This window comes from Camelina sativa, chromosome 18, assembly GCF_000633955.1.
Source record: "Camelina sativa cultivar DH55 chromosome 18, Cs, whole genome shotgun sequence".
NCBI classification, from domain to species: domain Eukaryota; kingdom Viridiplantae; phylum Streptophyta; class Magnoliopsida; order Brassicales; family Brassicaceae; genus Camelina; species Camelina sativa.
This window is the reverse complement of record NC_025702.1, coordinates 19,253,514-19,278,077: the sequence shown is the minus strand read 5'-3', so window position 1 is coordinate 19,278,077 and position 24,564 is coordinate 19,253,514. Positions and strand designations below refer to the sequence as shown.

The 24,564-nt window shown below is 34.7% G+C and overlaps 5 protein-coding genes across 5 annotated transcripts in view; 2 read left to right on the top strand and 3 right to left on the bottom strand.

Annotated features, from left to right (window-relative positions):
• The window catches only part of LOC104762619 (chromatin assembly factor 1 subunit FAS2-like), a 3,589-nt gene extending 2,652 nt beyond the window's left edge, over nucleotides 1-937 (bottom strand). Inside the window, exons 1-4 of the mRNA XM_010485946.2 lie at nucleotides 690-937; nucleotides 400-511; nucleotides 263-289; nucleotides 89-161 (exon numbers count right to left, since the gene is read on the bottom strand). Of these exons, the coding sequence (XP_010484248.1) occupies nucleotides 89-161; nucleotides 263-289; nucleotides 400-511; nucleotides 690-803 (326 nt within the window). The 5' untranslated portion in view covers nucleotides 804-937. The remainder of the gene's footprint in view (nucleotides 1-88; nucleotides 162-262; nucleotides 290-399; nucleotides 512-689) is intronic.
• LOC104762618 (cell wall / vacuolar inhibitor of fructosidase 2-like) lies at nucleotides 1,672-2,401 on the bottom strand. The gene has a single exon (XM_010485945.2). The coding sequence runs from the start codon at nucleotides 2,309-2,311 to the stop codon at nucleotides 1,766-1,768; it is 546 nt and encodes a 181-aa protein (XP_010484247.1). The 5' UTR covers nucleotides 2,312-2,401; the 3' UTR covers nucleotides 1,672-1,765.
• LOC104762617 (histone acetyltransferase of the MYST family 1) lies at nucleotides 3,397-5,720 on the top strand. The gene is made up of 9 exons (XM_010485944.2): nucleotides 3,397-3,747; nucleotides 3,868-3,956; nucleotides 4,039-4,098; nucleotides 4,179-4,388; nucleotides 4,496-4,564; nucleotides 4,694-4,855; nucleotides 4,947-5,040; nucleotides 5,117-5,259; nucleotides 5,350-5,720. The coding sequence occupies exons 1-9, from the start codon at nucleotides 3,438-3,440 to the stop codon at nucleotides 5,551-5,553; spliced, it is 1,341 nt and encodes a 446-aa protein (XP_010484246.1). The 5' UTR covers nucleotides 3,397-3,437; the 3' UTR covers nucleotides 5,554-5,720.
• Nucleotides 5,876-11,684, bottom strand: LOC104762616 (uncharacterized protein At1g04910-like). Its single transcript, XM_010485942.2, has 11 exons — nucleotides 11,407-11,684; nucleotides 11,202-11,295; nucleotides 11,009-11,076; nucleotides 10,794-10,882; nucleotides 10,499-10,676; nucleotides 10,284-10,412; nucleotides 9,780-9,916; nucleotides 9,445-9,658; nucleotides 9,174-9,358; nucleotides 8,980-9,075; nucleotides 5,876-6,036 (listed from the first exon to the last, which is right to left on the bottom strand). Exons 1-11 carry the CDS (start codon nucleotides 11,623-11,625, stop codon nucleotides 5,901-5,903), a joined length of 1,545 nt encoding a protein of 514 aa, XP_010484244.1. The 5' UTR covers nucleotides 11,626-11,684; the 3' UTR covers nucleotides 5,876-5,900.
• LOC104762615 (probable inactive ATP-dependent zinc metalloprotease FTSHI 4, chloroplastic) lies at nucleotides 15,642-20,319 on the top strand. Its single transcript, XM_010485941.2, has 17 exons — nucleotides 15,642-16,058; nucleotides 16,222-16,477; nucleotides 16,806-17,181; nucleotides 17,272-17,530; nucleotides 17,634-17,765; nucleotides 17,855-17,929; nucleotides 18,002-18,127; nucleotides 18,205-18,314; nucleotides 18,406-18,484; nucleotides 18,558-18,695; nucleotides 18,788-18,899; nucleotides 19,003-19,166; nucleotides 19,261-19,366; nucleotides 19,459-19,535; nucleotides 19,614-19,757; nucleotides 19,851-20,008; nucleotides 20,108-20,319. The coding sequence occupies exons 1-16, from the start codon at nucleotides 15,786-15,788 to the stop codon at nucleotides 19,992-19,994; spliced, it is 2,571 nt and encodes an 856-aa protein (XP_010484243.1). The 5' UTR covers nucleotides 15,642-15,785; the 3' UTR covers nucleotides 19,995-20,008; nucleotides 20,108-20,319.

The following is a 24,564-nucleotide window of genomic DNA, read 5'->3' as shown; positions in this document are numbered from 1 at the left end:
CCCCCCCTCATGATAGAACAACAGTATTCAATTTAAAAATTACAGAAAGCATGGCAGTGAAGCTAATAATTGAGATGCAAGGACTCACGATAATGACTTGTGAACTTTCCAGGATTGATTGGTCTCACTAGGATGCAACTTCCATATGATTAGCTCACCTCCTGCATTAATACAACAAAAACAGAACTGCGCAATTAGTTTTCTTGACGCATTCAAAAAGACACACACTTGTATCATAGTATATGTTCGTTCTCAGTCATACCGTCTGCTCCTGAGGCAAGTAGTTCTCCTGCACATTATCGCAGAAACACTCGTCACGTCTCCACTAGATTGAACATAAGTTAACATGATGACAACTCATATATAACCAAAAAAAAAAAGCAGCTGGTGCTCCCTTACCAGATCGAGAAAAACGAATGGTATTAACAGCACATCCATGGTAAGTAAGGCTACTCTGGTAAGATACACTAGGAATCTTCTTCTCCGCTTGACCAGAATTTACCAACCATAGCTGAAATTATTATTTCAATTTATTAGTCTACAGTGTATGCAAAATTCAACAATCATAATCCAAAAAAAAAAAAAGGTCTTCCCAGATTTCAACAATTGGGGTTTCAATCAATAAAATTCCAAAATTCACCTCTAATTGATCAAAATAAATCGAAGATTTGAGCTAGGAATTGCATAACCTTGATGTCGTAATCGGCTCCGGCGGTGGCGAGTAAACCGGAAATCGGGTGAAAATCGAGGGTTAGAACCGGCTTCCCATCGTGCCAACTAATCTGAATCGTACTTCCCTTCATTTTTTTTTTCTATGTGTTAAATCGTGCACAATGCCCCAAAATCGTGGCGAATTTTCTCGAGAAAATTAGGGGAAAATTATTTTCTAGGTTTTAGTATCAGTGGGAAGACGAAGAAACTGTCTCGCAGTGGCGCGTCTTTTGGGCGCCAAAAAAATATTAGTCTACGTGTCAGAATGACGATTTTATCCACCGACTAGTCCGGTTTAATTTATAACCGGTCTGGTTAGTGTTTTGTCACTAAACTCCATTTTTTGACATTTTTAATTAAACCGTCAGATTGCCGTGTTCAATTATTAGCGAGAACTGTAGTCACTGACCTACGAACATACACTCTCAATAATTTTATATAAATGTTTTCCACCTAAAATTCAATTTACTTTTGTTTAAAAAGTCACACATCTTTTGCTTTTGAAATTTTGATTCGTATATCAGTCGACGTCGTCCTAAAAGCAGCAGTAGTAGTAGTAGTAGTTATGTGGTCGATGACTATTCCAGATTTAAAATATGTAGACGACGTTACCTTTCTCTTTATAAGATGACACTTTAAAGACCACTTTTAAAGACCCTTATCGCAATTTTAAAAAGTATAAAACATCTCCGGAGCGATGGTAACACGTATAATGCATATAGATAAAAAGCAAAAGTTACCTAGAGATTAGATATATTCAATCAAACAATTATAAAAAATATATATACTCCCCAACTCCTCTTAATTAAGAGACTTTTTTCCCAAATATTTGGCACTAAAACACGACTTATGATTTTCGTATGATTAGTAAATCGAGAGTTGAATATTGTAGTCAAATATTCTTGGCAATTTGAAAGTAGTAGCGAAGGAGTCAAGGAGAAGAGTAATGGAGTATTAAAGTAACGGTAGTAAAAAGTTGCAAATTCCATATTAAAATTCATTTAACACGATAACTTAAACAGAGATTTTACCGAAGTTAAAATGCAAATGTAAATCATTCAACAAGGCGATCAAGAATCCCGGAGACAACACCACAGATACGTCTCAGACTCTGTTCACGCCGGTGAATCTCCACCGGATAAGACAGCCCCTTAGCTCGGCGGAAAATATTGCGGCAAACATTAGGATAATCCTCCGCCGCCAACACATGCATGGAAGCATAGTCATAAGCTTCATCATCAAGATCTTGAATTGTTTGACGGAGAGAATCAGCGGCGAGAGCATACTTCTCGGAGCAATCTTTTAACACCTTTTTAAGGACGACGTCGTTCGCGGCGGATGTTAGGTTTCCGGCGATGTAAGTTGCGGTGGAGGTGGCGTTTGTCATACCAACGCCGATCATAATGGCTGCGAGACCTTTTGTGTCGGCTGTGGGACTTCTTGGGTCGGATTTGAGAGCCGAGACACAGAATTTGTAGTTGTTCGTGGTTTTGCAAGTTGATTCGATTATTGTCGCGTTGGATTTGGCTGAGACTAGGGTTGAGGATGAAAAGGATAGGGTGAAGATGAGGAACAGGAGGAAGATAAGAGAAGAAGCCATTTCAAGAGAAGAGGGGTTTGAGCAAACTGTCTACGGAGAGAGATAGAGATGGAAGAAAGAGGATTCTTGTCTTATATTTTGAGCAGTTTCTTGATATTACGTATTTTTAAAAATATATAAAAATAAATACTATTTTTGTTTATCATTTGTTAGTTGCACATTAACTTAACGTAGTACTTAATGATAAACAAAATAAGTACTACGTGGTATGACAATTAATTACAATAGCACATTAAGTACTACGTTAAGTTAACGTCGTTAACCATGACATTTAGTCCAATAGTTTATGCTAATATTATGGCTGTTACAATTGGGATTCAAATTTACATACATATTGTTCCTATATATAATAGTCCTATATGAAAGAAGAAAAAAAGAAGTCTCAATGTGAATTAGGTGATAGTTCTTTTTGTCAAGATGCCATATAACGTGTATACATGTGAACAACTGAAATAAGAATCAATTTGTATTCTTTCTTCATTCGAAAGTAAGTAATACATACACATTAGTTCATTACCCGGAACAACAAAAATAAAATAAAATGATGTGTAAATTTTCACTTACGATACAGTAAAGTGACCATGTGAATTTTTTTTTCTTTTTTTTTGTTCTTTAAAATCATTTTGGTTAATTTAGAGGAACATGGTGTGCGAATCTATGACCATAACTTCAAGGACATGATGATGAGTTGTGTTTGGTGTTTGCTTCTTGGAACCTTGTGAGTTTTTGATCTGTGAATCTTGTGATTAGTACGAATCATAAAGCCTTGTTTGGCTGTTTCCCATTCACGACAAAAACAACTGACTCTGTCACTCGTTTTCTTCTTATTTTAGAAATTATATAATCTCATAGTACTCGTTTTGATAAACTTCTTAATTCTCCAACTAATCATTATTGTTAAAAACTTTTTAACCTTAACCCTGGCGATTATAAAAATTAAACCTTAAACTCAACAGTTATAAACGTGTATTAACGGTGAGAGATTTACTACAGGCCCATTAAAGAGATAGGCCCAAATTAGTTTTAAAGCAATTAATGGGCTACACTAGTTTACAAATTATGTTCTTTACCCATATGAGGAAAAAATCATCCACCCGGAAAAACAATCTCCGACCCGATTGAAGAAATGGGATCGTCTGCGAATACAGAGACGGCGATGATTGTCGTCGCCTCACCGGCGTCGAACCACAATAATCCGGTAACTAACGGCGGAGGTGCGATTACGAATCATACTCCTGGTCCGATACTCGATCTGGTGATCTCAGAATCGGATTCATCGAAGAAGAGAAGAACAGGGGTGCTTCCGCTCGAGGTTGGTACTCGCGTGATGTGTCAATGGAGAGACGGGAAGTACCATCCGGTGAAGGTTATCGAGCGCCGGAAGAATTATGGTGGTGGCAACAATGATTACGAGTATTACGTTCACTACACTGAGTGTATGTTGTTGTTTCCTTTCTCTTATCTAATTTTGTGAAATCTAGGGTTTAGGGATATGAAATTTTGGAAATTGAAATTCAAGTTGTTTGATTTATCACAATTTCTTGTGAATACTGCAGTTAATAGAAGATTGGATGAATGGATTAAGCTGGAACAGCTAGACCTTGATTCAGTAGAGTGTGCTTTAGATGAAAAAGTTGAAGACAAGGTAGCCTTTTTTTTCTTCAAATTCTTGAGCTTTATTCTCCGTGCTTTGCACTGAAACAGAGAAAGCGTGATTGTGGTTATAGGTGACTAGCTTGAAGATGACACGGCACCAGAAACGGAAGATTGATGAGACACATGTAGAGGTAAGTGATTGTGTATCTTCAGTGTGGTGAACTGTGTGTCAAGATATATTCTGATGTTTTTTTTCAATATTTGTATATAGGGTCATGAAGAGCTGGATGCTGCGAGTTTGCGTGAACATGAGGAGTTCACGAAAGTAAAGAACATAGCAACGATTGAGCTTGGGAAATATGAAATTGAGACATGGTACTTCTCTCCTTTTCCGCCAGAATACAATGACTGTGTGAAGCTCTTTTTCTGTGAGTTTTGCCTCAGTTTTATGAAGCGCAAAGAGCAGCTTCAAAGACATATGGTGAGTACCTTTATTGATTTTTCCATACATACCTTTTTTTGGTTCATTCAAGTTGTATTCATTATTTTTTACTTAACTTTTACTCAATTTTCGTTTTTTTAATGTAGAGAAAATGTGATCTGAAGCACCCTCCTGGGGATGAAATCTATCGAAGTTCTACTTTGTCAATGTTTGAGGTAATATCCCGAGGATGAAATTTTTATATCGTCTGCTCTAGCCTTCTTATCTATGCAAGGGATATTCATATCTTCAGCATTGTCACATACGTTTCATGACCTGGGAGTTTTTTTGGTAATACTTTACAGGTTGATGGCAAGAAGAACAAGGTCTACGCACAGAATCTCTGTTATCTGGCGAAGCTATTTCTTGACCACAAAACTCTTTACTATGATGTTGATTTGTTCCTGTTCTATATTCTCTGTGAATGTGATGATCGTGGATGTCACATGGTTGGATACTTTTCAAAGGTTTAGCATTCTTTGGCTCTTGGGTCTGTTTTGTACATATTCGGTTTCAGTTCGATAGTGTGATGAAAAAATGCAAGTTCTGTTGGTACAGGAGAAACACTCCGAAGAAGCTTACAACTTGGCTTGCATCCTCACCCTTCCTCCTTATCAAAGGAAAGGCTACGGAAAATTCTTAATAGCCTTCTGTGAGTTTTTTTTGTTCTCTTGTTATTTTCCCTCACATCTCTCTATGAAGCTTACACATTATGCCTCGTTATATAGCCTATGAACTCTCAAAGAAAGAGGGCAAAGTCGGGACACCAGAGCGACCCCTCTCTGATCTAGGCTTAGTGAGTTACAGAGGTTACTGGACTCGGATTTTATTAGACATCTTGAAAAAGCACAAGGGTAACATTTCTATCAAGGTACTGTATATATAGGCATCTTTTGTTATGCTTGTAAGCCTATCCAACAACAGGTTGTTTCATATATCTCTACCCTTGTTCCAAATGTAGGAGCTGAGTGACATGACAGCAATTAAAGCAGAAGATATATTAAGCACCCTTCAGAGCTTGGAACTGATACAGTACAGGAAAGGACAACACGTGATCTGCGCGGATCCTAAGGTACTGGATCGACACTTGAAAGCGGCAGGCCGTGGTGGCCTTGATGTAGATGTTAGCAAAATGATCTGGACTCCTTACAAAGAGCAGAGCTAAGAGCCATTACACTTCAAAATGGTCATGGTGTTCTTTTCGTTTGCTTAATCCTTAAGATGACTTCTGTCTGTAAAAAATTAACACGCTATTCGTTCACTAGATCTTGTAACCGTAGAAATATTTTGTCTGGATCAGTAGTAAACTATGATATTTCGTTCTTGTTTCCATTATAGCTGACAAAAGAAAAAAATTCCATGGCCATTGTAGTTGTAAAAATACATGATCTCGTACATGACCCAGGATTAATCTGAGAAATATGTGGTAACTATAGCTACGATGACTATGCCCATCTAATGATACAGAACAAAAATTGAAAGAAACCAAAAAAAAAGTTGGAAATATATTAGTTAGGGTTCTCTGTGCTGCTTTGAACTGCAAATACACTCTGGGTATGGATTCTCATAAAAGGCTTCTTCGGTTCTAAACCGGGCACGTCCTTTGATCCCCTGTGTTGGTCCTTTCCTTCTTCTCGGTGCACCTTGCCTGCAAAACCGATCAAAAGAATGTGTTTCCACATCAAAGATGATGATTTTTTAAAAAAGGTTTACTGTAATTCTGACTTGTATAAAGCAAGCATATGATTATTTTGTTACCTGTCTTGATGCATTTGCTTCACAAGATTGGACAACTTGCAGTTTGTGAAGCAGTTTAGTTGCAGTTCAATTCCAATTTCTTCTTTAAGCGCTAACGAAAGGATACAATTTGTGAAGCAATTTAATTAGTCTTCTCGAAGAAGTTTTATGCTATCTTCGAATTGGCCCTATTGCCGCGGATTTGATTGAATATTCCAAGTTATTTGATCAAAGAGAGGATATATACTTCGGTCCACTGGAGAAGAATGTTTCTTTCAGAGGATATCATGCTGTCATCATTGAGTCAGTTAAGCCATACCGTGGAGATTTCGTCGCCGTATGTAAGATGTCTAATGGGCCCAATGTTGGTCATGGAGGTTATGTGTATGTTTCACTAACTACCATGTACATGATCGTGGGAGTTCATGATACCATGGTACCTTTTGTTCGGCCCACACCCGGACCACAACATCTTTTGTCCAATTTTGTAAAGTTAACGATGCATAAGAAGAAGGGGAAGAACGTGAAACCTGCTAGCAGTTCGAAACCTGAGGGAAAAGAAGAAGCTAAACCTGACAGTGGCAGTGAAAGTGCACAACGTGGTGCATCCTCTTCACACCCGCAACTTCAACCCCAAGAAGCTTAGCCTGAGTACTTCACGGAGAAGCCTAATCTGGTATACTGATAATGTCTTTTGGGGACGTATATAAAATCAGACATCGGCCAAAGAACACAACTTTCTTAAACTTATAAATATGTCTTTTGGACACAAATATTTTGACATGTGTAAAAAGAAAATTTATTTAATAATTATAAGAAAATTAAGAAATCCTAAAATTAAAAAGATTACAATTAATATTTTTGAAAGTATATAAAACCAAAAGTAATCTATTATATCACTAATTCTAATAGAAAATTTATCTATTAAATTATTAATTTCAAAAGGAAAATATGTGCAATTAATAAGGAAAATATTTGCAATTTAATTACAATTATTATTTATTATAATCATATAGTAAAAATAATTTTATACAGAAAGTGATGAAAGTAGATTTAATGTGTGAAATTAGTGATTAACATAATGTAAGAAAAATAAGATAATCAAAATAAGAAATTAATTTAATTTTCTTAAGTTTTTCAATCGGTGAATGATTTGATAGTGTATTCAATATTATGTTTTTATATAAATCTTGGTTTTCAAAGTTATTAACTCATGTGATCGTGATACGTGTCAATATAACAATTAATTTTTTTGTCATGTGTTATACAAAAACTTTGTTTCAACATATTAGTAAATTATAAGAAATTAAAAATTTAAACAATTTAATGAATATAAAAAATATAGTTCATATATGTATATAAAAATAATATTAATTCTAATTTTAAATTACTAATTCTATAAGAAGAAAAATTAAGAAAATTATACAATTAATTACTATAATACCATAATTAAATAAATTATACTGTTAATTATTAATCCTAAAAGAAAAAGGATTGTAGATACTCACCTTTACATAAACAAATAATGTTCTCATAATAACGTCTTTGAATTTTTGATTAATTTATGATAATATTGGACAAGTAGTAAAACTATAACTTATGAGATTACAAAATATGAAACAAATATATTTAACATATTTTACTTTTTCAAATATGAGATAAAATTAATTTTCAGTTTTTTTTTTTGAGAATGAGGTTTTATTAATTTTTAGTTTTTATAAAATATTAAGTAAGGTATAAATTTGATAAAATGCACTTTTTATATATATATGAAAATTATAAATATTACTCATTGGGATTGATTGAGTGCATAGAGTTAAAATCTAATTATATTATCATGTAATAATATACAAAGAAATTATATCGCAAGATGGAGCGTGTGAACTCTAAATCCGATTTTTAAAAAATAATCAATTGAAATAAAGTTATATTTTGAATACAACTTAAAATTTCACATATTTTTCTTATATGTAACACGCGGACTCGCCAAAGAACAAACTTTCATAACTAATAATAAATAATGTCTTTTAGGCCGGATATGTTTTGTGCTCTGTTTCTCACTTCTTTGATTGCAACCATACATTTTTGAGAAACTAAACGAAGCAAATATTTAATCTAAAGGAAGAGAGAAAGTATCAACAAATAGAGACCTTGCCACAATTTTGAGATGATAAGCCAAAGAAAAGAACAAATAGCACATCTTATTTTTTTTCTTTTCTGATTTTTTTTTCGACAACAGTAAACAGTATTAGCTTATGATCTCAAACAATACTTAATTAAGTTGTAACGTAAAAAGAAAAAAGAAAAAAAAAACAAGTTAAGTTTACTGTTTTTTCTTACAATTGTATCATGTATAATAACTTAATTACTGTTTGTTTACAATTGTTTTTTCGTACAATAGTCTGGAAGTAATTTTGAATCTTTGAATGCCAAAAGAAAAAATTCCATGGCTATTGTAATTGTAAAAATACATGATCTCGTACATGTCCCAGGATTGATCTGAGAAATATGTGGTAACTATAACTACGATAACTATGCCCATCTAATGATACAGAACAAAAATTTAATGTTTTAAAGAAAACCAAAAAAAAAGTTGGAAATATATTAGTTAGGGTTATCTGTGCTGCTTTGAACTGCAAATACACTCTGGGTATGGATTCTCATAAAAGGCTTCTTCGGTTCTAAACCGGGCACGTCCTTTGATCCCCTGTGTTGGTCCTTTCTTTCTTCTCGGTGCACCTTGCCTGCAAAACCGATCAAAAGAATGTGTTTCCACATCAAAGATGATGATTTTTTAAAAAAGGTTTATTGTAATTCTGACTTGTGTAAAGCAAACATATGATTATTTTGTTACCTGTCTTGATGCATTTGCTTCACAAGATTGGACAACTTAGGTCCCTCTCTTAACTGTCCTCTCTCCATCTTACTGAAGAGTTTCACTAATCCTTTCCTGCATGCAAGACGGAACTTTTCATGGGCTGTAGCAAAATGAGTAAAAAGATGAAAACTTTTTGAAGTTAGAAGACAACAGAAGGAAGAAGATAGAACCTGTCTGGAGTGATAGTCCTGCGATGACCTAGAAATCTGCGGTGACCTTCAACGGCTCTTGCCATGTTTCCAGAATGTGAAGGAACAAACACATCACTCTCAACTGAAATTATATAATCAAGAGCAGCCGTTTTAGTCGCATGGCCTGTGAAACCTTTCAACTCGCCTTTCAGAGCTAGTGTTTCCTACAAAGTCCGGAACATGAAACAAAACATTATATCATCTTTAGATTGCCAGTAACATGGAAGATTAAAGAGGTGGTTGAACAGACCTTAAAAACTAGATTTGGGAAGCGCGACTTAAGCTCAGAGAGTCTATCATCACCCCCATAGATATCCCCTGCTGCAATATAAATGACTGTTGACTGAGGATATCCCAGACCTTTCAGAAATATTCCCACTTCTTTTGGAGTCAACGGACAAAGGCCTTCCTCTCTCTGCTCTGTTGAGTTTATACTTTTGATCTTCCAATGGCTTGTACTTTCCCTGTGATCAACCAGTAATATTAAGGCTTAAAAAAACCGTAACTTTAAGATGATTAGATGAGTTGATACTCTTGATCTTTCATGTTTACTGCTAAGATTAGATGCACAGAGTAATTTATTACCGCATCACTGTTAGTTCTTCGGATTCAGCATCCGTGAGACCATAGGTACAACCAGTGAAAGCTAACATGTCCTTCTCATATCTCAGGTGCAATGCAATGTATCTCCCAGCACGTGCCTTGAGTCTCTCAACCAGCTTCTGTGGTGTCACCGTCATGATTGCTCAGAACCCAAAGTCTACAGGAAGCCCCATAGGACACCTCTTAAATGCATAAACTACTGAGACTTATGTATGATAGAAAAATCTGTGTTCACTCTTCTATCAAGCTTCGCTGAATAAGGCCTCTAACACATCATACCAGTTATTGATATTTCAGTCATTGGATGATGAAAACTTATTGACCCATACAGACTTCTATACTAGCTATTTAGTACCCAAAGAGAACACAAACTTGATTTTTTTCTATGTATGCAAAGGAATAAGATTTTACTACAGCCTATCTATGTTGTGTGTGGATGTGATTACAAACAAAAGCAGTAAGAATTAACAGTAAAAGGGTCCAAACCTGTCCAAGGCTTTCAATGGCAGGAGAGAAGCGGAGACCACGATACAGTACACGGCATCTCAATCTCTGGATGTCAATAGGAAGGTCATTATTTGCAAGACGAGAATCTGATTTCGCGACATGTATGACCTGCATTGTTGTTTTTCTGTCAGTGATTAACATGATCGCTTACAAAGTTTATTGCTACAAATGAGTACAGAGAAGTTGCGTAAGACCTTGTAGTCCTTCCACAAGTGTGTCATTTCTTCATAATATCCAACACTAGACCAAGAAGTGAAATGCTTCCTTGCTCTAGGAAGAGATTCCACTTCCTTTGGAAGCTTCTTAATAACATTCACATCTCTTTGCAGGGATTTGATGAAATGCTCCTCGTCAAAAATATCTGAGAAGACACTGAGGAACAGTGAAGGTAAGTTAGCAATACAGTATAAATCTCATAACTACTAACTTAGAGCCAGAAACAAACAAAAAAAGCTGCAATCTTTTTTGTTTGTTTGAAGTTTCAAATACCTTGAATCTTGCCAAAACGAACGCTTATCTAGCTCAGGAATGACTAAAGTTGCATTCATGATGTGGGCAACAGCCACTATATCTGCTATCTGTACAATAATATAGTATGCTTATCGAATCAGTTGAGATTTGGCACAATCATTCATTTTCTATTAACACAAGTAACATGAAAACATCAGCTTAAAATAGTTTCTGGTTTTAGTAGTACTACTTACACCAGTGCGCATTTGATTTAGTCCACCATTACTTCTCACTGTTATATAGTGATCTGATTCTGAAAGATCTGCAAAAGATAACAAACAATCGTGTGGATTTAAGATCAACAACACAAAGAAAGGAATCTGAAATCAAATCAATTCGAACAACAACTCCCAAATTCATGTACAAGATCCATCAGAAGATAGATACCTTTGTATTTAGGAGTAGGTTTTACACATGGATGCAAACCAAAGCTGAAAGGAGGATCCCAAAGTTGAGTATTCTCATTCGATTTCTGCAAATTCTGGAAGCTCAAAAATGTTACTTTCTCAATCATTCCGATCAAAAACCAAATCAAGAATCTTCATTTCTTCATTCAAATCAAAAACCCACGAAGAAACACTAATAAATTTACCTTCCTAGGAGGCAAATACGGTGGCGGAATTGATTCTGAATCGATTAGATCCCGATGTTGGTCATCGTCGGTTTGTATGTTTGTGGAGCTGAAGACAAGAACCCAGATGGTAAAAGCAAAGATGAAGATCAGGTAGAGAGATATAGCTTTTATCGACAAGAGTCTAGTTGAAGAAAAAGATGCGACTATCGAACGAGATGAACTTCTGTGTTTCACCATCTCCCCCTCGATGAAACAACAAGACAGATCTACAAAGACTACAACGGTCTCTTTCCTCCTCCGGTCCGGACATCAAGCTTTTTTTTTTTTTACTCTTTCAAATCCGGTTTGGTTTCAAAATTGCTGTTTTACCGGAAATTCGAATTTGACAGTGTCCGGTTCTTGCATCTACTTTAGAAACGGTGCGGTGCTATTCAATTACTATAAAACGCACCGTTTGGAAATATCCTCAAAAACGTGGGGTAATATTATTATTATTATTATTTTTTTACTCAGCTTAAACGTGGGGTATTATTAATTGAGTGTTTGCGCAAATGTTTTTCTTTTTTACAAATTAGAATATGCCAAAATTATTAATCTAATTACATCCATTGCCATTCAATTATTGCTATTACAAATTAGAACATGCCAAATAAATATAAAAATATAAAAATAATCTTACAATAAAAAAACGAAAACAAAAATACTAATGAGAGTTAGCGAGGTTTGTTATTATATTATAACCTTAAAATCTCAATTTATTGGTATTTTCTAATATATAAAAGAAAGACATTAATCAATTAATGAGAATTAATTCCCTACCAAAAAATAATTAATGAGAATTAATAACAATTAGAGTAATAGAAATATTTTCTCATATCTCAATCAATAATATTACCTACAATAATCGATAAATCTATAAATTGTATATTATTCCTATAAATAAACACTTTTGACATGAATGTCTCCAATTTAAAGAACCCTCACAAGGAGAATTGAGAAGAAAAAACATTTATTTGCGATTTTTAAATGCTCAGTCGAGCCATTGACGGAAGTCTTCCGACTCGGATTTTGATCTTGCAATGAGATATCTACATAAGGGCAACTATCAGGTGTACCGCGCCATATTACCAAATGACGATGGTATTCTTACTCGTCCTTATCCATATGCGACTCATACATGGTTTTGGCTACATTTGCTAGAATTAAAAACTTCCACATACTAGTATTAGATTCAAGAGAATAAAATTTGCTTGAATATGTTATTTATCTGCAATCTCTTGAATTAGTATGAGATACAAGAGAAAATCTTACAATAGCTCTAGAGAAGAGTTCGCTCTAGCCGAATATCCTCTCTGGCACAACTATCGAGGAAGCTCTCCCCGGCAGCGTCGAGACCGATCAGCGTCACTGGGCTCTGGTTCCGTAAGATCTGTCTTCTCCTCTATTCACAAAGCTCTGTTAAGGTTCCTTTTGTCTCCATCGGAGTCTCCTTGAGTTTTCAGATCTCAACTCCGACAATGCGTAAGCTTCAGCTCCTTCCCCTCCTTCCTCCACCTTCGGCTACTTCCCTCGGTGAATCTGTTTCTCTGACCCTCCAACCGCCCCCGCAAACCCTTGACCGCCCTGTAACCTTGACTTCTTTTCCTCGATCTGGCTTATTCTGCATCCCACCGTAACAACTCANTTGTTACTCTGACCCTTCAACCGCCACCCGCAAACCCTTGACCGCCCCGGTAACCTTGATTTATTTTCCTCGATCTGGCTCATCCCGCATTTCACTGCAACAACTCTTTGCTCCTCGGATCTACATCCACTCTCCAAGTGTTTTACTTGGATGCAGATGGACGGGAGCTCTGTTTGGATGCCGAAGCCATGGAAGATCTTGACTCCGATTTCAAATCTCCGGCGCTCTCTAGTTCCCCGCTTGTTATCTCTCTGGCCCAGGTTTGCTCTCCATTCACATCTTGTTCGCCTGGTAGATAGTTTACTTTGGTTAAACTATGGCACATCCCTTAACTGGTACCTAATCCGACCCCATTTCGATAACGTTATTTTACAACCAAACGCTTGGTCAAGTCGAGTTAACCTCGGTAGCAGAATACTTGATCTTTCTAGAATGGTTGTGAAACCTTTGTGTCGAGACTAGTGTGTATCCGAGTTTGGTATGAACTCTACTCTTACCCACCCTAAGCAATCCTTGGTTAGTTTATTGGCTTCTTTAGTCCGAAGACTGCTTTTGAACCTTAAACCACCATTGTTGCTGGAATGGCATAGGAGTCTGTTGAAAACCATGTTAATCGGTTTCTTTAGGGATGATCCCGCTTATGGAGTTTGCTTGGTGAAGCTCGGCATTATGATCCCACCTCTATGGAGTGGGGGTTACCGAGACTTCACCAACTCTTTATCCATAGCTCACCGAATTTCAAAGATCTTTAAATCGCAATTCAACTACTTTCTGAAGTCCCTGCATATAATTTGGAAGCCTAGTGGCATTATGACCCTCTCTCCAAGGAGGAGTGGTTACCACAACCTCTTCAAGTTCTGTTTTATCAACCTTGGACCAGAAGCTACATATGTAGTAACCGGTTATCAGAGCCTCAACTCCCCTGCTCGACCCTTTGGCATCACAGTTGTGCCATTCTCATCTCCGCCAAGTCTTCGAAGATTCAAGACAATGGCTTTCTTCTCCCTTGACTTGTTCATGGAGTTTGCATCGGTTTGCCTTGACCTCACAAGTTCTATGATGCTTCTTAGCATGTGGTTCATAGCTCTCAAGCTCGTAACATCGAATGCTCCTATCTATCCTTGTACTTTTATTGATCTATGCTTTGGTTTATCTTATCCTTTGATGTACTTTAAACAATCCTTGCCTTATATGTTACTTTCTATTTAATGGAATGGTAACACCTGAGATTAAAAAAAAAAGAAGTATGAGATACAAGAGAAAAAAAAATATATTATCTATTTGGTTGTAAAAATGTAGAAAAGAACTCAAAGACACATGAATCATAAAGGAGCCAAAAAGACCTACTGCAGAGTTGAAGCTGAGGTGTTACATGCAGAGTTGATGCTGAGGTGTTACATGCTGGGTGAGTCAATGCTTGGGAATTTGCTCCATATTATTATGTTGTTAATGGTTAATAATTATAACCATAAGGGTATAACATAAAATTTACTTTAAAAATATTAATATAGATGGAGCAGGTGAGAAAAAAATGGAGAATCTAACTTATTGTAATTGTATCTCCAATGGAAAATGAATTTGTGTAATGAATGTATGAACAAAAACTTGTTGTAATTGTATCTCCAATGGAAAAGGATCTTGTGTAATGAATCTATAGGACAAAATACTATATAGATTGGTTTTCTAATTTATAAATACTAGTTAAAATCTTCTGTTATTTGTTTAGTGATTTATTTTGAAATTTTGAAATCTATAATATATTTTAAATGGATGTGAAAGTGAAAATATGATGATTCAAATGCAATGAGAAAACATGTTATTTCATTATTGATGTTGTTTTGATTTTCAAATCATATATGAATTTACAAATTAGTAAACCAATAACACTTCTTATCTATTTTATTGAGAAGTCAACCAATATTTGAAGATTTATATGACATTTCGAAAGTTCGTATTTTTTTCATTCCAAATTCAAAAATTGATATGTTTTTTGATATTTTCCCCAATTTTAAAATTACTTAAACTATATTTCTATCAGTAATTTAACATTTATATATATACATATATTTGTGTATATATGTATTATATCCTATAAACACTTAGAACTCTTAGTATTCTAACTCTTTCTCCAATGGGAAGATCAGTACTCGTTGTTGATTATTTTAGTATCTAGGATAGGTAGGCACACAAATGTGCCTATGGTAATGATGAAATGCTAATCTCTGGTTTGGTTTTGGCTTTGAAGAAATTCAGTCATTGAATCAGATAAGTATAACGCTTTTTTCATGTACATAATCAAAGGCAATGAACTACTCTTTAGTTTGCAAAACAGTATCGTAGTTCAGTGGTTATGAGAGTCGGACATCAGTTTGCATAGTCACGAGTTCGATACCACAAAATCTCTATTCCTTTTTTTTAATAATTTTTTCAAGACGACATCGTTTTAAAAAGTTAGAGAAAAAAGAATTGTGCTCTATCTGCAGGTTCGATCGCAATAACAGTGAGTGTATCTCGGTTACGGTAGAACCGGGTAATCTATTAAAAACGCACCGTTTTGATCGTCTCTTCCAATCTCCTCCGTAAAGAAAGAACCCACCAGCTTCAAAATTTCACACCTCTAGATTTTTTTTTTCTTTTCCTATCGTTAGAAATTGAGGGAACTATAAAGTGAGGAAATTTTTATCCTCTCTGATGATTTGATTTCAATCCAGCAATGGCGTTTTATATCTCGAGTTCATTAACTCCAACCCATTTCTCGAAACCCTTAAACCCTTCTAATACCCTCTTTCCCTTTCAATTTCGGGGTTCTCTTTCTAGTTTCGTCCGTCGGAGGAAACCAGCGGAAGCTAAATTAAGCTCCAAATTCAATATCTTTCCTTCACGTAGAGATGGGTTGTTGATTACTTGTTGCAGTACATCGAGCTTTGAGTCTGCTGAGTCTCCAGTTTCACGGGAAGAAGATGCTGAGTCGAATCGTTTATTTGAGGTCTTTCTCTTTTTTTTTAATCTCAATTGTAAATCATGTCAAAGTTTAGGTTTTTCTAGAATGGGAAGTGACAAATCAATTAGGATTTTGAATTATATACTTGTAGATAAGAGTGTATGTTGCATTCGTTTAGTGGAGTTTTTTTAAAGCTTTGATTTTGCAGAGATTAAGGGAAGCTGAAGGAGAACGACTAAGCAACATGGAAGAGCTTGAGAGAAAGGCTAATGTACAATTAGAAAGGCAGCTTGTGATGGCTTCTGATTGGAGTAGAACATTGTTAACTATGCGTGGGAAGTTAAAAGGAACAGAATGGGATCCTGAAACCTCTCACCGGATCAATTTTAGTGATTTTATGAAGCTCTTAGATTCCAACAGTGTTCAATACATGGAGTATTCAAATTACGGACAGACCATATCAGGTTCGAACTTACAGAAAATATTTATAATTGCAGTGTTTGCTTCTATTTGCTAACACATGCCAATGAAATAGATTTGCTCGATTTCCGAAAAAAGTTGGGTCCTTTTCGAGGATTCCCTTTCAATGATGCTATTGCTCTTAGTTCTGTTTTCAGCGTTTCAGTGTGACTAGGCTCTTTAGTTGGTCTGCCAGATATTATTACTATGTGTCTTTCGGGGATGATATCAATATGAACTACGTCTTTGATACATTGCTTCATGCCTCTCAAAGCTAGAATATGGTGTCAAATTTTCGAGAAATCTTTTGCTCAAGTTTTGTTGTTGGTGCAGTGATATTGCCTTATTATAAAGATGGGGAGCCCCAAGGAGAAGAAGAAAACTCGAACAAGGAGATAATCTTTCGTCGGCATATTGTGGACCGAATGCCAATTGATGGTTGGAATGATGTATGGAAGAAGTTGCATCAGCAAATAGTCAATGTCGAGGTTTTTAATGTAGATGTGGTTCCAGCTGAAGTTTATACTACAGTTGCCACTTTTGTGGTTTGGTCTATGAGACTTGCCCTCTTTGTTTCGCTTTATGTTTGGATCGACAGTATCACAAGGCCAATCTATGCCAAGTTGATTCCTTGTGATCTTGGAACCCCTACTAAAAAGATAAGGCAGCCCCTCAAGCGTGAAGCACTTGGTTCCCTAGGCAAGAGTCGGTATGTTTAGAAATGTACTACCTCCTTGGGTATTGACCACTTCTGCTCAAGTTTGTTGGATCTAAGATTATGTTTGATTCTCTCTTTCAGGGCAAAGTTTATATCAGCAGAAGAGAAAACTGGTGTAACATTTGATGATTTTGCCGGTCAGGAGTATATAAAGAGGGAACTACAAGAAATTGTGCGGATTTTAAAGAATGATGAGGAATTTCAGAATAAAGGCATCTATTGTCCGAAAGGTGTTCTTCTTCATGGACCTCCTGGAACGGGGAAAACTCTGTTAGCTAAAGCTATTGCCGGAGAAGCTGGTTTACCTTTCTTTGCGGCAAATGGAACTGACTTTGTCGAGGTGTGTGATTGATTACGTCAGCATGTTTAACTGTGCTAAGTATCCTGGTTTCTTAAGGTCTTGGTTTAAAGGAGTTATCCTTATTTCTCTTTCAATCTCTCAGATGTTTGTAGGAGTGGCTGCTTCTCGTGTTAAAGATCTTTTTGCTAGCTCTCGGTCATTTGCGCCATCTATAATCTTTATTGATGAGATTGATGCAATTGGAAGTAAGCGAGGTGGACCTGATATTGGTGGGGTAAGAATTCCATGCTTTCTTTGTTCCGGAAACTAGAGCTTGCTTTAAGAAAATTAACTTTCTTTTTAAATGTGTTACTAACTGAATAGGGAGGAGCAGAGAGAGAACAAGGTTTGCTTCAAATATTGACTGAGATGGATGGATTTAAAGTCACTACATCGCAAGTAATGTTTCTATTTGCAATAAAATATATTTCCGTGTAAACATTTCGTACTATTAATCATGGATCTTGTCAGGTATTAGTCATAGGTGCAACAAATAGGTTAGATATTCTTGATCCTGCTCTCTTAAGAAAAGGGCGTTTCGACAAGATCATAAGGGTTGGTTTACCTTCAAAAGATGGTCGATTGGCCATATTAAAGGTACTTAGTTTAGCTTTCCCAATCAATGATTTTTGGATTGCTTTGTGCTTTAGCTAAAGGCTTTCGTTTTATGAAAGGTCCATGCTAGAAATAAATTCTTTCGGTCTGAAGATGAGAAGGAGGAATTGCTGCAAGAAGTAGCTGAGAACACTGAAGATTTTACTGGAGCAGAACTCCAGAACGTTCTGTAATAAATAATGCTAGAACTTTTAACTATGTGTTTAGACTATTGCAGAGGTAAAAACGGAAAACACTGATGTTTGGGTAATTGTTTACAGAAATGAAGCTGGAATCTTGACTGCTAGAAAAGATTTAGATTACATTGGAAGAGAGGAACTCCTAGAGGCGCTTAAGAGGGTAATTAGTGTTTAATTTCCAGCTTATCAACGCTTAGGTCTGCTTTAGCAAATGCTGATTCCACTAATTACAGCAAAAAGGAACATTTGAGACTGGGCAAGAAGATAGTACTGAAGTTCCAGAGGAACTGAAGTTGAGATTGGCTTACAGAGAAGCAGCTGTTGCTGTTCTTGCTTGTTATCTCCCCGATCAGTATCGTCCAATTAGCGAGGTTGATCAAGAAACTTGGATTCAGTTTCTTTCATTTGTTATATAAGATTATAGCATGACTAAGACTATTATGCCATGTGCTTCTCTCTGCAGACTGACATAAACTCGATCCGAAGCCAACCAAATATGCGCTACGCTGAAACTTCAGGAAGAGTTTTTGCGAGAAAGTCAGATTATGTGAACACAATAATCCGTGCATGTGCTCGTAAGTTATAAAGCCAAAAAGAAAGTGAAAAAATTGCTTTCACGTTCCATTATAGATCACAAAAATCTCTGTCACTTACTTCATTCCCTTGTTTGTATACCAGCCAGAGTAGTTGAAGAAGAGATGTTTGGAATAGAAAACTTGTGTTGGATATCTGCGAAGTCTACTTTAGAAGCTTCACAGCGAGCGGAGTTTCTGATTCTTCAGACGGGAATGACTGCCTTTGGAAAAGCTTATTACCGAAACCAAAGAGACCTTGTTCCAAACGTAAGTTTCATTTATTTATTCTACTTCTTGCCTTTTTTTTTAATTAACTCTTGAGAATCTCAGAAACCACCAATTTCGATTCTCTGTCATGTAGCTTGTTCCGAAACTTGAGGCATTACGTGATGAATACATGAGGTTTGCTGTTGAGAAATGCTCATCAATCTTACAAGAGTATCAATCAGCACTTGAAGAAATCACAGGTTTAGAATATCAAATCCTCTATGTTTTTTCATTACAATTACAGACATCATCATACACTCAACAATCTTAAAGATTGTAATAATATTTTCAGATGTGCTTCTTGAAAAGGGAGAAATCAAAGCTGATGAAATTTGGAACATTTACAACACAGCTCCACGGATTCCTCAAGTTAGTTATCTCTTTCTCCCCCTCTCGCTCTTCTCTCCCTGTTTCTGTATTTCTGATTCTTTTTATTCCTGAAAACAGAAACCTGTGAGACCTGTTGATGAATATGGAGCCTTAATCTATGCGGGAAGATGGGGAATTCACGGAGTATCGCTTCCTGGTAGAGTAACATTTTCACCAGGAAACATTGGTTTTGCAACATTTGGAGCTCCTCGTCCAATGGAGGTATGTAGTAAACAAATGAACACATAGATCATAATAATAAACCATTACAAACGTTTATTCTCATATCCTCTTGTGTTATCTTATTATATGCAGACCCAAATCATTAGCGATGACACATGGAAACTAGTGGATGAGATTTGGGATAAAAAGGTTGAAGAAATAAGACAAGAAGCTGTAATTCAAGTTGAAGAAGAAAAGAAGAAACCTCAGATTTTGATGGCAACCCATTTCTTTTAAATGAAAACACAATTGTAAGTTTCTCAGATTCTCTCGGTTTCAGTAAACATCGGTGAGCATCTATATCGAGAAATACTAACATGAATTTGACTGATTTGTCTCTGTTTGTTCAGTTCAGTTTTGCTGTCTCAAGAACATCATATGAACAAACCTCTCCAGGTGGAAACTTTAGAGAGTGTAATGTATTCTGTGAAACAAAGGTCTCTGTAGAAAAATGTTGTTGGAATCAACTAGTTCATTTGTTGAGAAATGTCAAATGTTCATTTACAAAATTGATTCTTTTTTACTGTTTTGTTATTTATTTAGTTGATGCAGTTTTGCTGTGCATGGGCATAAAAAAAGTAGATACAATCTCATCCCATTTAAAAAGAACAGATTGCATTTTTCTATTTTCAAATATGTTTAATTTTTGTGATGAGGAATTTGGATATCATTATCTGTATTAACAATCATAGAAACGTTGAAAGAGATTGTCAATTTGAACACTTACCTAACCAATGGCGACAATAAAGTCGCAGGTCGATATCAGAACTTCGAAAACATAATCTTCTTCGTCATTAGTTATTTACATTTTTTCAGTTTTGAGATTCATTTTACATTTATTTGCAATTATGTTTTTTGTTTTGGTGCGTTATATCAATGTTGTTCTCTGTGTTATGATTTGTTTATGTAGTGTAGATACATCATTTTTTGTACGATTTAAAACTTTTGGTTAATCAATTAAAGTTGGGCCAAAGATAGAACAAGTTGCTTAAATTCCAAGTTATCCATAATGAAAGCTTATGATCTTAACATGATAATAACTTTAAAGATGATAATAACTTTAAAGTGGACCATATATACATATGTTCACCTAGCAAAAATATATATCTATATACATATGATCTTCATTTTTACTATAATTTTCAGTCACAATTTTGGTTCGAACGGGGTCCATACCATATTTGGGGGCTAATCTTAAGCTATATTCTTCTTCACTCCATCGTATTGACCATATCATATTTTCTTACAACTCATATAAAGAAATTAAGTTGAGATTTACAACATGAAATAGAAAATCAGATTTGGCTGGAATTCCGAATTTGTTCGAATTGGTGTATAGTAAGATTATCCATCAATCGTTATCTATAATCTATTCTCATCCAACAAAAACTAATAAATTTGAACATATAAATCAGGCCTTAATGATTGCTCAGTGTAATTTACGTTTCTTAAGAAAAGTAAGCAACTATAAGGAAAGAGATTGGTTTCAATTAAAACTAAAAAATATAATAACCTACATAGAAATTAACAAGAAATCTAATTAAAAATCTTAACATTATACGCTTAAAACAGGTATGGAGAAAATATTTTACGTCGACTGAGCAACCACTGCTTGGAGAACATGGTCATCTAGTGACATTACTACTAGTCTGATTGAAGTTGTTAGTGTTTGTCCAAAAGAAAGAAAAAAAAAATTGAAGTTGTTAGTACTTTAGTATCATTCATTATATATGTTTAAGGGGCTATATTTTATACCGCTATAATTATTTTTTGTTATCATCATTGCATTATTTGAAACTAACATAAAAATTTATTGAGTGGGTATGATTCGTTTCATTCGTGGCAGGTTTGTGCTATATATAACATATGTGTGTATTTCTATATATTGCATTAAACAAAATGATATAGGGTATGTATCTGTACTAAATAATCCTATGAACAAATACATTTCTGAACGTTTTTGTTAGGTAAATGACTTTAGAGCAACATCACAAATATATATACCTTCAGATGGTTAAAAGTTTCAAACGAATTTTAAACAAATAATATGTCTTTCGATAAGGCAATAACAAGCTATTTAATCTAACATGTAAAATATATGTTTTTTATCTAACAAGCTATTCGATCATATATTTTTATCATATAAAACGTTATTATGAAAAGAATGTTATTATGTATTATATATAAACAGTGTTATTTTACATGAAAATATGGTGTATTATTACTCCATAACAGAGTATTTGTATTTAATTATGATTATGAACAGGGTTACATACTAATGGGGCATGCATCTTTCTAGTTGAAATTAAGAATATTTTGGGTTTGTGAAATGCGACCAATTACAATAATTGACAGTAGTTATGTCTTCATCGATCCTCACCTCACCTGCTCTAACTATAAATAATATTGTCTAAAAAGTCACATGTCGTGTACAATAACATCATCTACCTTAGTTATATACTTATATTATTCAAAGAGTAGGTCAAATTTTGTTGTGATAAAATGGAAAAGAAAATCTTGACGAAATTATAATATGAAATCCAGTTGTTTCTTTATAAAGAATATAAATAAAAAGATAAAGTAATTTCTCCGACAAGTTAAGATTCTAGTGGTGGAATCATGCAAATTATTAAATTGCGAATAATACAAAATGGTATAATGATAAGTAAAAACGACAATATAATTGAAACTGGAAAATTAGAAATTTTACCTTGAAATTAGTAAAATAAGTGAGCATATATAAATTATGATTTGTAAAACTATGCAACCAAGCATATAAATAAATATATAAAAATTAATATATATATATATATGTGTGTGTGTGTGTGTGTGTGTGTGAAATAAACACATGCATCTCAAAAGAAATATGTAAAAAAAAAAAATTCAGAGACATTTGGAATTATATGATCTAGACATTTGTTGTAACGTATTTAGTACGTATATAACCTAATTGAATTTCTTTTTGTCCCCACAAATTGCTAACACGTAACCATGCAACTTTAATTTGTTTTTTCATTGGAGCCAGTATGTTATATTATCCTCAATATGTATGTCCCAAATGCCCCAAACCTAACTATCCATTGTTAAATATAGCGAGATTGATTTTGATTTTGATTTTGATATGTGTGGTCATGCATGGTGATTGGAATTCATTATTGCCATATGTACTAACAACTTATTTTCAGGATTTTGAAATTAGTGATTTACAGATTATATATATATATATATATATGTGTGTGTGTGTGTGTGTGTAAAAACCCAAATAATTATTGTAAGTTACCCGTAAAAAAATGTCTTTGAGGTGAAATTTTTCTTCCTTTTATTTTGGTTTTATGTGAATTATGGAAATTTGTGTGTTTCAACTTGGTCCAAAACTAACAAAAATAAAAGCAGACACATGCATTGGATGTTGATTGGAAATTCGATTGCTTATTTGTTAATTATTTTTGTATGTTTGTGATATTTTTTGTATGTTTATGATATATATTTTTTTGGGGTTTATTGTTTCTTTGTAATATATTATTAGCTATAACTTTGTGAAATAGTTTTTTTTTATTAGCTAACTTTGTAAAATAGTTGGTTTCATTTCGTCCATTTTCTTGAGATAACCAAATTATATGATCTTAAATCGTAATCAAATTAATTTCAAGAGTTTACAACTTGTTGTGAATGTTGCCGTGACCAGAAAACGTGTTTAGTAAAATCGATATATATCCTAGACCCACATGATATGATACTATCACTCAATCCATAAAATTCATGTACATCCGTAAAGTTAAATCCAAGTGGTGCATATATATACTTACAAAAATATAGCTTCTTGTCGTGTACAAACATTTGCGTTCGTATGTTATATGTAAAATCAACTATTTGATTTAGGTAATTGGCCAAAAGTAATGAAAACTATAAACTACGTACGAAGTAACAACACTAATTAAAGGTTTTAGGATTAAAGAATCTTCTATTACTAGATGGATAGTTTTAGTACTCCTACTAAACTTTTAAAAGGTTTAAAATCATGCTCCCATGAAGTTTTATGTTATCCCAAATGAATAAATTAAAGGGATAAAAGTATTTTAAACGGGGTTAATTGAGTTAATTAATATGTGAAAAAATGTGAGGTGAGTCACGCGCAAGAGAAAACCTTAAAGTGACAGGCTGTCATGCAAATGAAAACAACTGTTGGGAAGTCGAAACCATTAAGCTGGTTCACGGACTCGAAACGAAGAGCAAGTTGCGCTTCTTTGGACCTCGACAAAAAATTTTACCATTTGATTTTATAATACGACACCGTCACGGGTCACTACCAAACATTTTCTCCTTATTGGGATCTATGACTTTTTTTTTTCCCCTCTCTTGTTCAACCTAAACATACAAAAAGAAAACCAAAAATTTCCACCGTAAAATGGTGATTAGTTAATGGAAAACTACTATTTGCATATTTAAATAGTGATAGCTTTTAGGGCATTTCACTGACTCACTGTTATTAAAAGTTTATATGTGGGATCATCAACTGGACCACGTTAAGCTAAGTGATCCCACATAAGTTTCAGTATTTAAAAGTAAGTCTCAAAACATATTGTCTTTCTTGTTTACACGCAATAGCCAACAGCCATTTTCAAGCAAAACACGACTTAGCAACCTCTCCCATTCATATATGCACACAACAAAGTCCAAAGTTTTTGACTCTAATCGTCTTCAGTATCCAAGCCACATATATCGAATTGACCATACCCCAACGCTTAACCAAACACAGTTAATGATCACCAAAGATATTTGCTACACCCCTTCTTGATAAGAATCTACA

Coding starts and splice junctions, on each gene's coding strand:
- LOC104762616 (XM_010485942.2), bottom strand. CDS start 11,625: ATGGTGAAACACAGAAGTTCATCTCGTTCGATAGTCGCATCTTTTTCT. Junction 10,677..10,793: donor TCGTTTTGGCAAGATTCAAG/GTATTTGAAACT, acceptor ACTGTTCCTCAG/TGTCTTCTCAGATATTTTTG. Junction 10,413..10,498: donor ACTTGTGGAAGGACTACAAG/GTCTTACGCAAC, acceptor ACAACAATGCAG/GTCATACATGTCGCGAAATC.
- LOC104762617 (XM_010485944.2), top strand. CDS start 3,438: ATGGGATCGTCTGCGAATACAGAGACGGCGATGATTGTCGTCGCCTCA. Junction 4,099..4,178: donor TTGATGAGACACATGTAGAG/GTAAGTGATTGT, acceptor ATTTGTATATAG/GGTCATGAAGAGCTGGATGC. Junction 4,856..4,946: donor TGGTTGGATACTTTTCAAAG/GTTTAGCATTCT, acceptor CTGTTGGTACAG/GAGAAACACTCCGAAGAAGC.
- LOC104762618 (XM_010485945.2), bottom strand. CDS start 2,311: ATGGCTTCTTCTCTTATCTTCCTCCTGTTCCTCATCTTCACCCTATCC.
- LOC104762615 (XM_010485941.2), top strand. CDS start 15,786: ATGGCGTTTTATATCTCGAGTTCATTAACTCCAACCCATTTCTCGAAA. Junction 17,531..17,633: donor ATGGAACTGACTTTGTCGAG/GTGTGTGATTGA, acceptor TCAATCTCTCAG/ATGTTTGTAGGAGTGGCTGC. Junction 19,167..19,260: donor AAAGAGACCTTGTTCCAAAC/GTAAGTTTCATT, acceptor TCTGTCATGTAG/CTTGTTCCGAAACTTGAGGC.